This window comes from Mastomys coucha, unplaced genomic scaffold, assembly GCF_008632895.1.
Source record: "Mastomys coucha isolate ucsf_1 unplaced genomic scaffold, UCSF_Mcou_1 pScaffold7, whole genome shotgun sequence".
Taxonomy (NCBI): domain Eukaryota; kingdom Metazoa; phylum Chordata; class Mammalia; order Rodentia; family Muridae; genus Mastomys; species Mastomys coucha.
In genome coordinates this window covers 60,213,814-60,227,091 of record NW_022196913.1, presented here as the reverse complement: position 1 = coordinate 60,227,091, position 13,278 = coordinate 60,213,814, and the positions used below count along the sequence as shown (strand labels likewise).

General features: G+C 44.8%; 1 protein-coding gene across 2 annotated transcripts in view; it reads right to left on the bottom strand.

Moving 5' to 3' along the window:
- The window catches only part of Ddx46 (DEAD-box helicase 46), a 50,039-nt gene that overhangs the window by 29,820 nt on the left and 6,941 nt on the right, over positions 1-13,278 (bottom strand). For both annotated transcript variants that reach the window (XM_031358281.1, XM_031358282.1), the window contains exons 4-9: positions 9,855-9,951; positions 6,745-6,910; positions 4,466-4,617; positions 2,017-2,130; positions 1,144-1,309; positions 503-623 (exon numbers count right to left, since the gene is read on the bottom strand). In XM_031358281.1, the coding sequence (XP_031214141.1) occupies positions 503-623; positions 1,144-1,309; positions 2,017-2,130; positions 4,466-4,617; positions 6,745-6,910; positions 9,855-9,951 (816 nt within the window). The remainder of the gene's footprint in view (positions 1-502; positions 624-1,143; positions 1,310-2,016; positions 2,131-4,465; positions 4,618-6,744; positions 6,911-9,854; positions 9,952-13,278) is intronic.

Sequence of the window (13,278 nt, the reverse complement as noted above, 5' to 3'; positions counted from 1 at the left end):
ATCATGGGCTTTAAACCCCTCAAAGGACGACAAGTATTTGCTCTGCTAAATATAACATATGTAGACATATTTAGTGAAGAGCAGAAAGAAGCCAAGGGCTGGGCTGGCAAGATGGCGCGGTGAAACAGGTGCTTATATACATACAGGCCAGGCAACCTGAAACCCACATGGTGGCAAGAAAGACCAGACTCCCAGAGCTCTCTAACCTCTATCCACACACGTGCCATGGAGTGCATGCTCAAGTAGGCAAGCAATAAGATACATGGAATAACAAATGGAAAAGAAAATTATTTAGAGGCCCAGTGTGGTGGCAAATACCTTTATCATAGCACTTAGGAGAAAGAGGTAGGAGCATTTGTGAGTTCAAGACCAGCCTGCTCTACATAGTAGGGAAGCCAGGGCACATAAAGAGAAATATAACTAAAATCCAGACAGATGTCTGTGTGAAGGGCTACTCTGAGTAGCAGGACATTGAAAAATGCAGATAAGCACCAACACTTACTTTTTGAGGGAATTTAGTATCTTCATGGAAATTCCACACTGGACCCATGATTTAATTGGTTTGGGGCAACCTTTTCCTTTAACTGTAATGCCTTCCATTTCCAATCGAAACACATTCACCTCTAGAAAACAAAGACTCAGTTAGAAGCTCCTACACTTTGTTCCACTGGTACCATCTAGCACACTCACTAGGCAGCCAAGGATCAAAGGCCTCAGCTCCCTTAAGTGCTATCAAATAAAAGCCCTCAGCCATACCAGTGGCTAACACTAACACTCGGGACACAGCAGTCACCGCTGCAATGAGTAAGGATAACAGCAAATGCCCAATTTCAACACTTTGGTTTTAATATTTTCGTCAACTGTAACAGAATAATGATTGACAGTGCAACCACCTTTTTGAGCTGAGTGGCCTGGCTCACCTCTCAGCAGACTCACAGCTGTCAGTCATACCAACAGAGCCAACACAGTCTGTTTGAATTGGACATGAACAGTACTTTCAACCCAAAGAACTACATCACTAAATCCATTCTGCTTTTTAAAAACACTTCCCAAACCAACCCAGGCCTGTCTACACTCCCCTGTGGGAGTGGACCATTTGCTCTAAGGTCACAATAAAGGAATAAAACTTGAAGAGCATCTTACCTTCTTGAGACATTTTTGCTAATTCTGGAACTTCAACGTAAAAGTTTTTTCTGAATGGCTCATATTCAATTTTTCCATGATCAACCGGTTCTAGCAGCTTTCTCTGTTTGGTCTGGTAGCCTGTGAGGGCCGTCTGAAGGTCAACTTCCTCCTCCTCTGAGGAGTACTTGAATTTTTGGGAACAAAAAGTAAAGTCTGTTACTTATTTTTCCTTCCTAGTCGTCAAAGCTCTCCTCTTTCTTAGGAACCACTCTATGGATTGCTAACACTGACCCACAGGAACCTGAAAACCACATCATCTAAAAATTTCAAGTAACAATGTCCATGATTTTAAACATTAAGTAAATCAATTCCTTAAAAAGTTTACAAGTTAATTTTATTTATTTATTTACTTATTTTAAACAGGGTTTCTCTGTATAGCCCTGGCTGTCCTGGAACTCACTCTGTAGACCAGGCTGGCCTCGAACTCAGAAAATCCACCTGTCTCTGCCTCCCAAGTGTTGGGATCAAAGGCGTACACCACCACTGCCTGGCACAAGTTCAGTGACACAGACTTCACACCACTCTCAGAACTGTCATTAAGTTCTACACTCTTTCCTCAGTCAGCCCTTTACAGTTATGTCTTCGGGAAGACATGGCCGTTCACCACTTCTTTTCCCGAGTTCTCTGCCTGACATGGGCCAATAAGGAGGGGATGAAAAAGTAGGTACAACAAAGGAAGAAAGAAACTAGAACACTCTACAGCCCCACCCAGCCACACCACTGCTGCCCCTAAGAGCAGCAGCGTCTGTGCAACTGCAAAGCTCATCAACACATTGTCATAAGCGCTCCTAGGACACCATCACAGACAAGGCACAATGAAAGAAGCCTCACCTCCATGGCGTCCTGGTCATTCTCCATCAGCTCTCCCTTCTTCTTATCGGAATCTACCACTGCTTTCTTGGTTGTTACCACAGTAACAACTTTCGTGACTGTTGGCCCAGACTTCTAAAATAAAAAAGAAGTATCAAAATAAAATATCTTGCAAAAGTTAAAAAGATAAAGTTTTAAAAATATACAAACACTAAATCCAAGACAATGATAAATTTCACAATTTGTAATTCAAACTACCACGATTACTTGTTTAAGGAGGAGAGGGCTGTGCTGTTTATCTTGTGGGAACTTTCCAATGTGACGCATGATGGCTCAGATACACTCACATACCCAGAACTGACTGCAGAATATGTACGTGTATATAACATTTTTAAAATGTATTTTTATATGGATGGGTGCTTTGCGCTACACGTGTACCTGATGATGGAGGAAAAGACAGCTTCCTCTGTGAGTCACCATATGGGCGCTGAGAACTAAACCTGGGTTTGTTGTGATAGCAGCAAGCTCTCTTACCCACTAAGCCACATCTCCAGGCCCAACATGAGACACTTCACTACACAAATAGGCCCACTTCTCATCGTCACATATATTTTTAAAATTCTACTAAATGTCATGTTTCACTCATTAGACAACCCAGCCTGTTCTGAGGAGCTTCAATCAATCAATAAAACACACTGAGGCCCTCCTTCCTTGATGCCTTAAATGAAACTTAATGTTTTTTTTTCAAGTACCCTTCAGCTACAAAGAGAAAATATGTCATTCTTTAAAGAAGTCATTCTAATTTGTCTGTATACTTGCATACGTCTACGGACCACATGAACATGCCGTCCTGCGGACACCAGAGGAGGGTGTGGGAATCCCCTGGAACTGGACTCTCACCGGTGGTTGTGAGCCACCACGTGAGGTCTGGGAATCAAGCCTCTGGAAGAGCAGTCAGTGCTCTTTACTGCCTCGGTCATATCCCTAGACCTGGAACTGCATGCTTAACTCAAAAGACTGGACTCTTTGGACCAGGCAGGTGGTTCAGCAGATAACAATACTTGCTGCCAATCAAAAGAGGAGCACATAAACCCTGTCTCAAAAAAAAAAAAAACAAAAAAAAAAAAACAAAAAGGAGCACACTCTTGCACGTTATCCTTTGACACCACACCCCAGGCACACTGTGGTATACACATGCCTCCCACCCCCAAAACACACACCACTTAGGAAATAAATGCAATGAAAACAACTTAGTAGTCTCCTCTTTTTTGGTTGTTTTAGTTTTTCTGGGACAGAGTCTCCATATGTAGCCCTGGCTGTCCTGGAATTCACCATGCAGAACAGGCTGGCCTGAAACTCAGAGATCACCTGCCTCTGCTCCCTACTGTCAGGATTAAAGGAGTGCACCACTGACCCTGCAGTGCACTAAGGTGTGCACCACTGACCCTGCAGTGCACTAAGCTGTGCACCACCGACCCTGCAGTGCACTAAGGTGTGCACCACCGACCCTGCAGTACACTGAGGCTGTGCACCACTGACCCTGCAGTGCACTAAGGTGTGCACCACCGACCCTGCAGTACACTAAGGTGTGCGCCACCGACCCTGCAGTAGACTAAGCTGTGCACCACCGACCCCGCAGTACACTAAGCTGTGCACCACCGACCCCGCAGTACACTAAGCTGTGCACCACCGACCCTGCAGTGCACTAAGGTGTGCACCACCGACCCCGCAGTACACTAAGGTGTGCACCACCGACCCTGCAGTACACTAAGGTGTGCACCACCGACCCCGCAGTACACTAAGGTGTGCACCACCGACCCCGCAGTACACTAAGGTGTGCACCACCGACCCCGCAGTACACTAAGGTGTGCACCACCGACCCCGCAGTGCACTAAGCTGTGCACCACCGACCCTGCAGTACACTGAGGCTGTGCACCACCGACCCTGCAGTACACTAAGGTGTGCGCCACCGACCCTGCAGTACACTAAGGTGTGCACCACCGACCCTGCAGTACACTAAGCTGTGCACCACCGACCCTGCAGTACACTAAGGTGTGCACCACCGACCCTGCAGTACACTGAGGCTGTGCACCACCGACCCTGCAGTACACTAAGGTGTGCGCCACCGACCCTGCAGTGCACTAAGGTGTGCACCACCGACCCCGCAGTACACTAAGCTGTGCACCACCGACCCTGCAGTGCACTAAGGTGTGCACCACTGACCCTGCAGTACACTAAGGTGTGCGCCACCGACCCTGCAGTACACTAAGGTGTGCGCCACCGACCCTGCAGTGCACTAAGGTGTGCACCACCGACCCTGCAGTACACTGAGGCTGTGCACCACCGACCCTGCAGTACACTAAGGTGTGCACCACCGACCCCCACAATAGAGCCTAGGTTCTTTGTGATCACTTGTGTGATCACTTGTGCCAGAAGAATGACAAGTGACCAATGCCAGCTGTCCACATACCTTCTCATTTCCTGCGCCGCCTTTCACGCTCCTCATGTTAAACTTTTTTACCTCTTCTTTCACTTCTTCCATGTAGGCATCTAATGGGTCCAGCTCCTCGTCCTCCATTTCATTGCCTTCCTTCTCGGCCTCAGCAGGGTCATCTTCATCATCTAAAACAGCAGAGCCACTTTTCTTTGTACACAGGCCAGTGAGATGCTCAGTGGGTAAAGCTTTTGCTGCACAGCCTGACTGCCTAAGGCAATCCCATGGCCTACAGTGGACGGAGAAACAGACCCTGCAGGCTGCCCTCTAACCTCTGCAGATGTACGCACAGGCGTGTGAACACACTCGCACTGAAGCACATGAATGAGTTTACAGTTATTTCTTAAAGAGGAGATAGCCACGCCCATCCTGTCCCTCTATCACTTCTCCCCCACCGTGCAAACATTGCTCTACAGCTTGCTCCTTGTGCAACTTAAGTGCTCACACCCATAAGGTCTTACATTTTTAATACTCCGTGTATTACTGTTATGTGACAGTTAGCAAAAAAAAAAAAAAAAAAAAAAAAAAAAAAAAAAAAAACTAGTGAATACTTAATTGAAGAGTAGTAAAAGAATAATTATGCTTAAATGTATTTCTAGAGTTGGGGACACATAGCTAGCTCACCAGTAAAGTGGCTTTTCAAGTATGCATTAGGCTGTGGGCCAGACTTTCCAACATACAAACACACACACCCCACAGTTCTAGATTTTATATTAAATACTTCCTCTGATAAAATGACACTCATTTCCCTCACTCCCCACTCTGTATACATATACAATGGCCACAAGTCAATTTCGGCTATCATCCTTCAGGTGTTCTCTTAGTTTTTGAGACAAAGTCTCTTGTTTCACTTGGCCTGGAACTTAGCACCTAGGCTAGGCAGCTGGGCACTCCCAGGGATGCACCTCTCTCTAGGCCTGCAGCACTGGGTACCAGGGGCAGCACTATGCTTTTCCCACATGGGTTCAAGGAAAGAAACACAACTCAGGTCCTCATGCTTGCAAAGCAAAACCTACGGTGACAGCCATTTCCAGGTCCCTAAAGGACATCTTCATTACATCCCTGCAAGTCTCTTTGGTAACGCTCTTCTGAACATCATGATCACTTATAAACAGAAACTCTGTGTGCAGAACTTTCACAGAAAATGGTTCCCAGTTCTGCTTTCCTATAAGATATCACCTCACTAAAACCTTAAGAGTCAAAATCAGAAAGGGAATGGGCGAGGGTGTAGCCCCATGGAACAGCGCTCTGACAGCACAGGCTAAGCCTGGGGTCAAGCCTCAAAACCACAGAAGCTAGACAGGAGGAGAGCGGCTCTCTCCTCAGGTATAAACGCTGGATGCACTGCAGCTCTGGATGGTGGTGAGCCCGTCTTCTCACCAACAGTTCTACTGGCAGCAAATGCACTGGTACCACCTGCTACATCTCTAAGTGCAGAACTGTGCTCTCTGAGGTCAGATCTTACGTGAGGCTACTCTACAACTGAAACGTTAGCATCTACTAAAGAGAGCACTTCAAAGTCTCCATTCGGCAAGACACAGTAGCTTACACCTACAGTCCCAACTGCTCGGAGGCCATGAGTGCAGGAGCTCTAGGCCAGCCCAGACAGCACAGTCAGACCCAGTATCTACAACTACAAGAATCTCAGTATGAGTCTGGCTCATCTTCAAACGCCTAAGTGCAAGTGAGTAGACGGGTGAAGCAGAAATTGGGTCAGTGGCACAAGATATAATCCCGGGGTTTGGAGACTGAGGTAGGAGAATCATAAACTCAAGGCCTGCTGGATTAGGAAGAGAAACTCTGTCTTAAACTGGAAAACAAAATACTTCCAGGCATAGTGGCACCCCTCCCCCGTTTAAATCGCAGCACATGGGAAGCAGAGTTCAAAGCCAGCCTGGTTTGCATAGGGAATTCTAGGGCAGGCAGAGCTAATGCACTGAGACACCCTGTCACACACAAATACTGAGTTATTACTCAGCCATGTAAAACAGAGTGGAACATGCTACAGAATGAACCTTCAAGACAGAATGCCCAACTAAAAAGCAGACATAGAGAGTCAGGCGTGGTGCTGCACGCCTTCAATCCCAGCGCTTGGGAGGCCAAGGCAGGCAGAGCTCTTTGAGTTCGAGGCCAGCCTGGTCTTCAGAGCGAGCTCTAGGACAACCAGAGCTACACAGAGAAGCACTGTCTTAGAGGGGTAAAAATAACCAGACACAGGAAGAAACCAGCAGTATGACTGCAGACCCCAGACATACCATCATCATCTTCCAAGCTCCACTTCTTCCCCTGCTTCATCTCCTCAATCTCCTTCTTCAGCTCCCCTATGTTCTCCATTGCCTTTTTACGCTGCTCTTCTCGCCATTTTTCAACTCTTTCTTTTCGTTTTCTCATTTCTTCTTCCAGCTTATTCTGGTCAAAGTTCTTTGGGGAGGGTAGAAGAGGGAAAATCAAAATGAGAATCAGCAGGTATGCTCCCACATGCGATATTAAATAAGTTCTCCAAAATATAAAAAAAGAAAAATAGATATATATAAATCCTTAACCACAGTGGATTCGGTATTCACCCCCCTTATTATGCTCCCATTCTATTAAAATAAGGCCGGTGAGAGGCCTTAGTAAACAAAGGCACTTGCGGCAGAGTCCGAATCTGAGTCCAACCCCGATCCTCACATGGTGGAAGGAAGCAGCAGAGAACTAACTCTCTGACAGTTAACAGACCACACTTGTGCAAAGGCACGCCACAAAAAAAAAAAAAAAAAGTAATAAAAAAATTAAAACAGCCGGGTGGTGGTGGCGCACGCCTTTAATCCCAGCATTTGGGAGGCAGAGGCAGGCGGATTTCTGAGTTGGGCCAGCCTGGCCTACAGAGTGAACTCCAGGACAGGGCTACACAGAGAAACCCTGTCTCGAAAAACCAAAAAAAAAAAAAGTAAAGAGAATCACAGGAAAATGTACTTTCATTGCCGGGAGCCATGGCCTTACCCATGGCCTTGTGGAAATTTACTAGCTTACACATACAGCCCTGAGAGAACTTGTGAAGTCTATCAGTAAAAATGTGTGGGTATGGAGGCCACTGTGGCCGCTGGTTCCAGAGACTGAAGATTGCTGCCTGACCTTCCGAAAGCCCCCACGGCTCTTCCCCCTCCTTGAAGCCTCCTCTTGTTTATGCTTCTATTGCCCTCCCTGAAGTCAAGTTTTCAGAGCTTGTTGAGACGCTGTCATGTAACTGCTCTTGCTCTCCTTCTTAGTCTCTTGTTCCCCTCAGTTTCTCTCCCCTGCCCCAGGTCCCTGCTGAACTCCCTGCGGTCGGGGCATTTCATAAAGAGAGTCAAAGGGTTGGGCTAGACAGTTGGCTCAGCAGTTCCGAGCACTGGCTTCTCTTCCAGAAGACTCAAGTTTGATTCCCAGCGCCTACATGGAGCTCACAACCATCTGAAACTCCAATTCTAGAGGACCTGGCACCAGGCACACAAGTGGTGCAAAGACATACACATAAAATAATACAAAACTTAAGAAAAACATTCATATGATTACCTGCTGCAGGATATTTGATCACACTGTTAACCCCAAGATTATGTTATTTACTGAATAAAAACCTGTTTTCTAGTTGTGGTGTGGCTCAGCCCTTGCGCCCATGTTTGAAAGTGATGTCTAATTGAGGGGCAGACAAAGTGATGAATCAGAGAAAGATTTGACAGAATAGGACATGCCCAAGTCTCATGAGAAGGAAGGAAAGGGAAGCTACTTGAGAGAGCAGTGCACAGGAAAGAAGGGAGGGATAGCAGCACAGCTGTACAGACAGGTTGAAGAGAGAACAAACTAGACACAAATGAAGACAGATGAGCCAGAGGATGAGAAGGAGCCTGGAGATTAGACCAGACTGCTAGAGTTAGTTTCAGGCCAAGCAGAGATATGCAGTGAGAAACTAAAAGAAGCCACATTGAATCAGTCAGCTCAGAGAGGAGTTTGAGCCAGAACAGCTAAACTGAACCAGCCAGCCAGAGTTCAGAAAGATCTAGAAAGGGTGAGCTTACTCAGCAACAAGTCTCAGAGGCTGAAAACATCCTAGGCCTAGATTGGATTTTACAGACACTAGAAGCTTCCAGGACTAGGCCTATGACAGCAGTCGGAGGCAGTAAACCTTGGAGACAATTACATCAGGGGAATAAAAGTTACTTCACAGCGGGGCGATGGTGGCACACGCCTTTAATCCCAGCACTTGGGAGGCAGAGGCAGGTGGATTTCTGAGTTTGAGGCCAGCCTGGTCTACAGAGTGAGTTCCAGGACAGCCAGGGCTACACAGAGAAACCCTGTCTCAAAAGAACCAAAAAAAAAAAAAAAAAAAAAAAATTAACAATACAATTTAGGAGCTGGTGAGATGGCTCAACGGTTAAGAGCACCGACTGCTCTTCTGAAGGTCTCGAGTTCAAATCCCAGCAACCACATGGTGGCTCACAACCATCCGTAATGAGATCTGACGCCGCCTTCTGTGTGTCTGAAGTTAGCTATGGTATACTTAGATATAATAAATAAATCTTTAAAAAAAAATTACTTTACAATTATTAACTATATCCTACTATACTGATAAAAATAAAATGTGACATCCCCACAAGGATGTAAGGAAGAGTACACAGCTGTATGCCTTTTTCATTTTTATTTACTTATTTATTTAGGGTTTTTTTTTTTTTTTTTTTTTTTTGGTTTTTTCGAGACAGGGTTGCTGTGTGTAGTCCTGGCTGTCCTGGAACTCACTCTGTAGACCAGGCTGGCCTCAAACTCAGAAATCCGCTTGCCTCTGCCTCCCAAGTGCTGGGATTAAAGGCGTGCGCCACCACTGCCCGGCTCGTTTTGATTTATTTACATGGGTATATCTATGTGGGCACATATGCTCGAGTGTAACAGTCAGGGAAAATGTGAAGTTTGCCCCATCTTCCCTTCACATGGGCTCCTTGATTCAATCATAGGTCTCTGTGACAGCTGCTTTCCTGTTAAACCACTCTGCTGATCCTACATGCCTAGATTCTTGGGTCTAAACTTATATATACTGTTTAGGCCAATCTCATACTATAAATACAGATTGATCACACTTTCTAAGTAAAAACAGGTAACGTAGAAGTTAATTCTGGACTGGGTGAGATGGCACATACCTTTAATCCTAGCACTCAGGAGGCTGAGGCAGGTGGATCTCTGTGAGTCTGAGGCCAGCCTAGACTACAAAGCAAGTCCAGGACAGCCAGGGCTGCACAGAGAAACCTTGTCATGGAGGGGAGGGGAGGGGAAGAGAGAAGAAAAGGGAAGAGAATTGAATTGTGCAAACATGTCTACGGCTCCCGGCTCCCGGCTCCCGCCCCCCAAGCTGGCCTACCCCGGCATCCTTCTCTTTCTCGTCCTCCTTGTCATCCTTGTCCTTTTTCTTCTCCTTGGAGCTGTCCCCACCTTCTGCTTTCTCTTTGGACCTAGACCTACCAAAGAATAAAGAGAGTAAGATAACGTCCGCCCAGCAATCACCTGGTCACATGTGTTGTGGAGGTTAGGGGACAGCGTGCACAAGTCAGGTCTCTCCTGCACCTGAACCAGGGACCAAAGTCAGATGGAGCTGCAGCAGCAAGCATCGTTATCACTGAGTCACCTTCAAGTCCTAAGATACTAATTTTAAGACTATTTAATAGACATGGATCTCATTTTCTTATTTTTCCAATAATCAACACATTTTCATATTCAATTACAAATACATTGGCACATGAGAAAAGTGAATCTTTTATAGCAAATATTACCAAACATTTGGAAATTTGTCTTAGAAAAATAATTACAAAATTTAGACAGAATAGAAAAAAATATAGTAATTCACACATATAGTAATACTCAAAACCACAAGGGATTTACATTTGACTTATGTTTCTAATAAGAAAATGGCTTAATTTTAATGATATAAAAGTAATCATTATTAGGCTAGAGAGCTGGCTCAGCTGTTAAGTGTGCTACGAAGTTCAGCTCCCAGCAATCCCACAGAGCATACACATAACCATCAGAAACAACAGTTCCAAAGGAATTGCTATGGTCTCTGCAGGCACTGCATGCATGTGGAATCTAGACATACATGCAGGCAGAATCCCCTCTCCCTTCACGGTTGGTGTTTTTGAGTGATTTCTAGATGTCCTTTCAGGTTTGAAAAAGATACTCAGAGATAAAAAAGAGATTCTTCAAAATAAAATTCCCCAAGAAGCTAATTTTTTTTTTGTCATTGAATTTGTTCTTTGTTCTGCCCAGGACAGCTTTCTATGAGCACAGTGAAGGCAGTCTTATTCTACTATAGAGCTGTCAAAAGCCCTAGCACCATTTATCTTTGGTTTTCTCAAGACAGGGTTTCTCTGTGTAGCCTGGGCTGCTCTGGGACTTGCTCTGTAGACCAGGCTGGCCTCTAACTCACCATTTATCTTAAGCTCACTGCAATATAAGTTGATGTTTACCAAATGCTGTGTGAATGCTTCCACCCACAGGCTCGTCATGTTCCGCCACTGATCCATCTGTGCTACACAGACACCTGACACTGTTCAAGACTGCAACCTTGCAAGCACAGGAGTCCTCCCACCTTCTCTTCAGATAACGTCCTTTGTACTTCTAAAGTGTGTAGCCATGAGCAGTATGTAGGTGTGTGTGGCACTCATAGAACAAACTAAACAAGTTATAACCTAGTCAGGAACGAGCTAAAGATTACAGCCTCATCATGCATTCAAAATAATAAAGTCTCAGAGTCATTATTCTTGGAGCAGAGGCTGAGAAGAAAAAAACGAGAACAGAGAAAAAACACCACTACACATCCATGCCACACTCACGGAGACACTGTCTTAAAAAGTAAGGACATGTGGTAAGACACTGAAGTGTTGGTCTTTACATGTGCACGCATACAACACACACACACACACACACACACACACACACACACACACACACACCACATTTTAAAAGAGTAAACTGGTAGGTGGTAGCGCTGGGAGGCAGAGGCAGGTGGATCTTTGTGAGTTCTAAGGCTAACCTGGTCTACAGAGCAAGTTCCAAGACAGCTATATAGAGAAACTATCTCCCAAAAGCAAAAATAATTGACTAAATATTTTTTCTAGACCAAAATATGATTTTTCTCCCTGTTATTAACATATATATAATATATATATATTATATATATATATATAGTACTGCACTAATTCTCCAATTTTCTTTTTAAGATTTATTTATTTATTATATCTAAATACACTGTAGCTGACTTCAGACACACCAGAAGAGGGCATCAGATCTCATTACGGATGGTTGTGAGCCACCATGTGGCTACTGGGATTTGAACTCAGGACCTTTGAAAGAGTAGATAGTGAGTGTTCTTAATCACTGAGCCATCTCTCCAGCCCAATTCTCCAATTTTCTTTTTTTTTTAAGATTTTTTTTCCCCCATAGGAGTACACACTGCAGCTGTTAGATAGTTGGGAGCTTTTATCTGGTTGTTGGGAATTGACTTTTAGGACCTCTGCTCTCTCAGGTAAACCCTGCTTGCTCCAGTTGGTCCCGCTTGCTCCAGTAGACCCCACCTGCCCAGTCCCTATTCGCTCTGGACCAAAGATTTATTTATTATTATAAACAAGCACACTGTAACTCTCTTCAGACGCACCAGAAGAGGGCGTCAGATCTCATTACAGGTGGTTGTGAGCCACCAAGTGGTTGCTGGGATTTGAACTCAGGACATTTGGAAGAGCAGTCAGTGCTCTTACCCACTGAGCCATCTCACCAGCCCCAATTCTCCAATTTTCTAATGTTAAACTAATTTTCCTTAAGTAAGTTCAATTTGCTCTTTATGCTACTTACCTTCTTTGTTTCCCTTTTCAAGATTTATATTTTATTTATAAGAGTACACTGTAGCTGTCTATAAACATACATGTATGTGTGTGTGTGTGTGTGTGTATATATATATATATATAGATATAGATAGATAGATAGATAGTGTGTATGTGTGAGGTGTATTTCTCATGCTAATTTTGCTTAGGTGAAATAGAATGTTCTTTCCCTTTGTCAGGTGTTTGTTTTTGTTGGCTTTTTTTTTTTTTTTTTTTTTTGAGACAGGGTTTCTCTGTACAGCTCTGGCTGCATTGGAACTAGCTCTATAGACAAGATTGGCCTGCACCACACAGATCCCCTGCCTCTGTGTGTCCCCCTCAGTGCTGGGGTTAAAGGTATGCACTACCAGACCAGAATCAGGCTTATTCTTAATTCCTACAATCATTATTTATCACAACTACAAACTGAAAAACACTAATCTGAAAGGCAAACTCTGAAACTTTATGTGTACATGACATCTCAAGTAGAAAATTTCACATCCCACTGCACATACCAGGTTGCAGCTATACACACTAAAAGCACAGTATAGGCCAGGCAGTGATGGTGCACACCTTTAATCCCAGCACTTGGGAGGCAGAGACAGGAGGATTTCTCAGTTCGAGGCCAGTCTGGTCTACAGAGTGAGTTCCAGGACAGCCAGGACTACACAGAGAAACCCTGTCTCAAACTGCCCCACCCCAAAAAACAAAACAACAAAAAAGTCCCTATAAATGAAATTTCTAAGAGAAATAGTCTAAAAGGAAGAAGAAAAAATAAAAAAGGTATGCGGCCTGGGAAAGAGGATCAAGGTTGTCAAGAGCACATGTTGCTAGGTTCCCAGCTCCCACATCATGGATGACTCCTGGTGCAGAGATCTGATGCCCTCTTCTGACCTCAACAAAAGGCACACATCTACACACACACACACACAC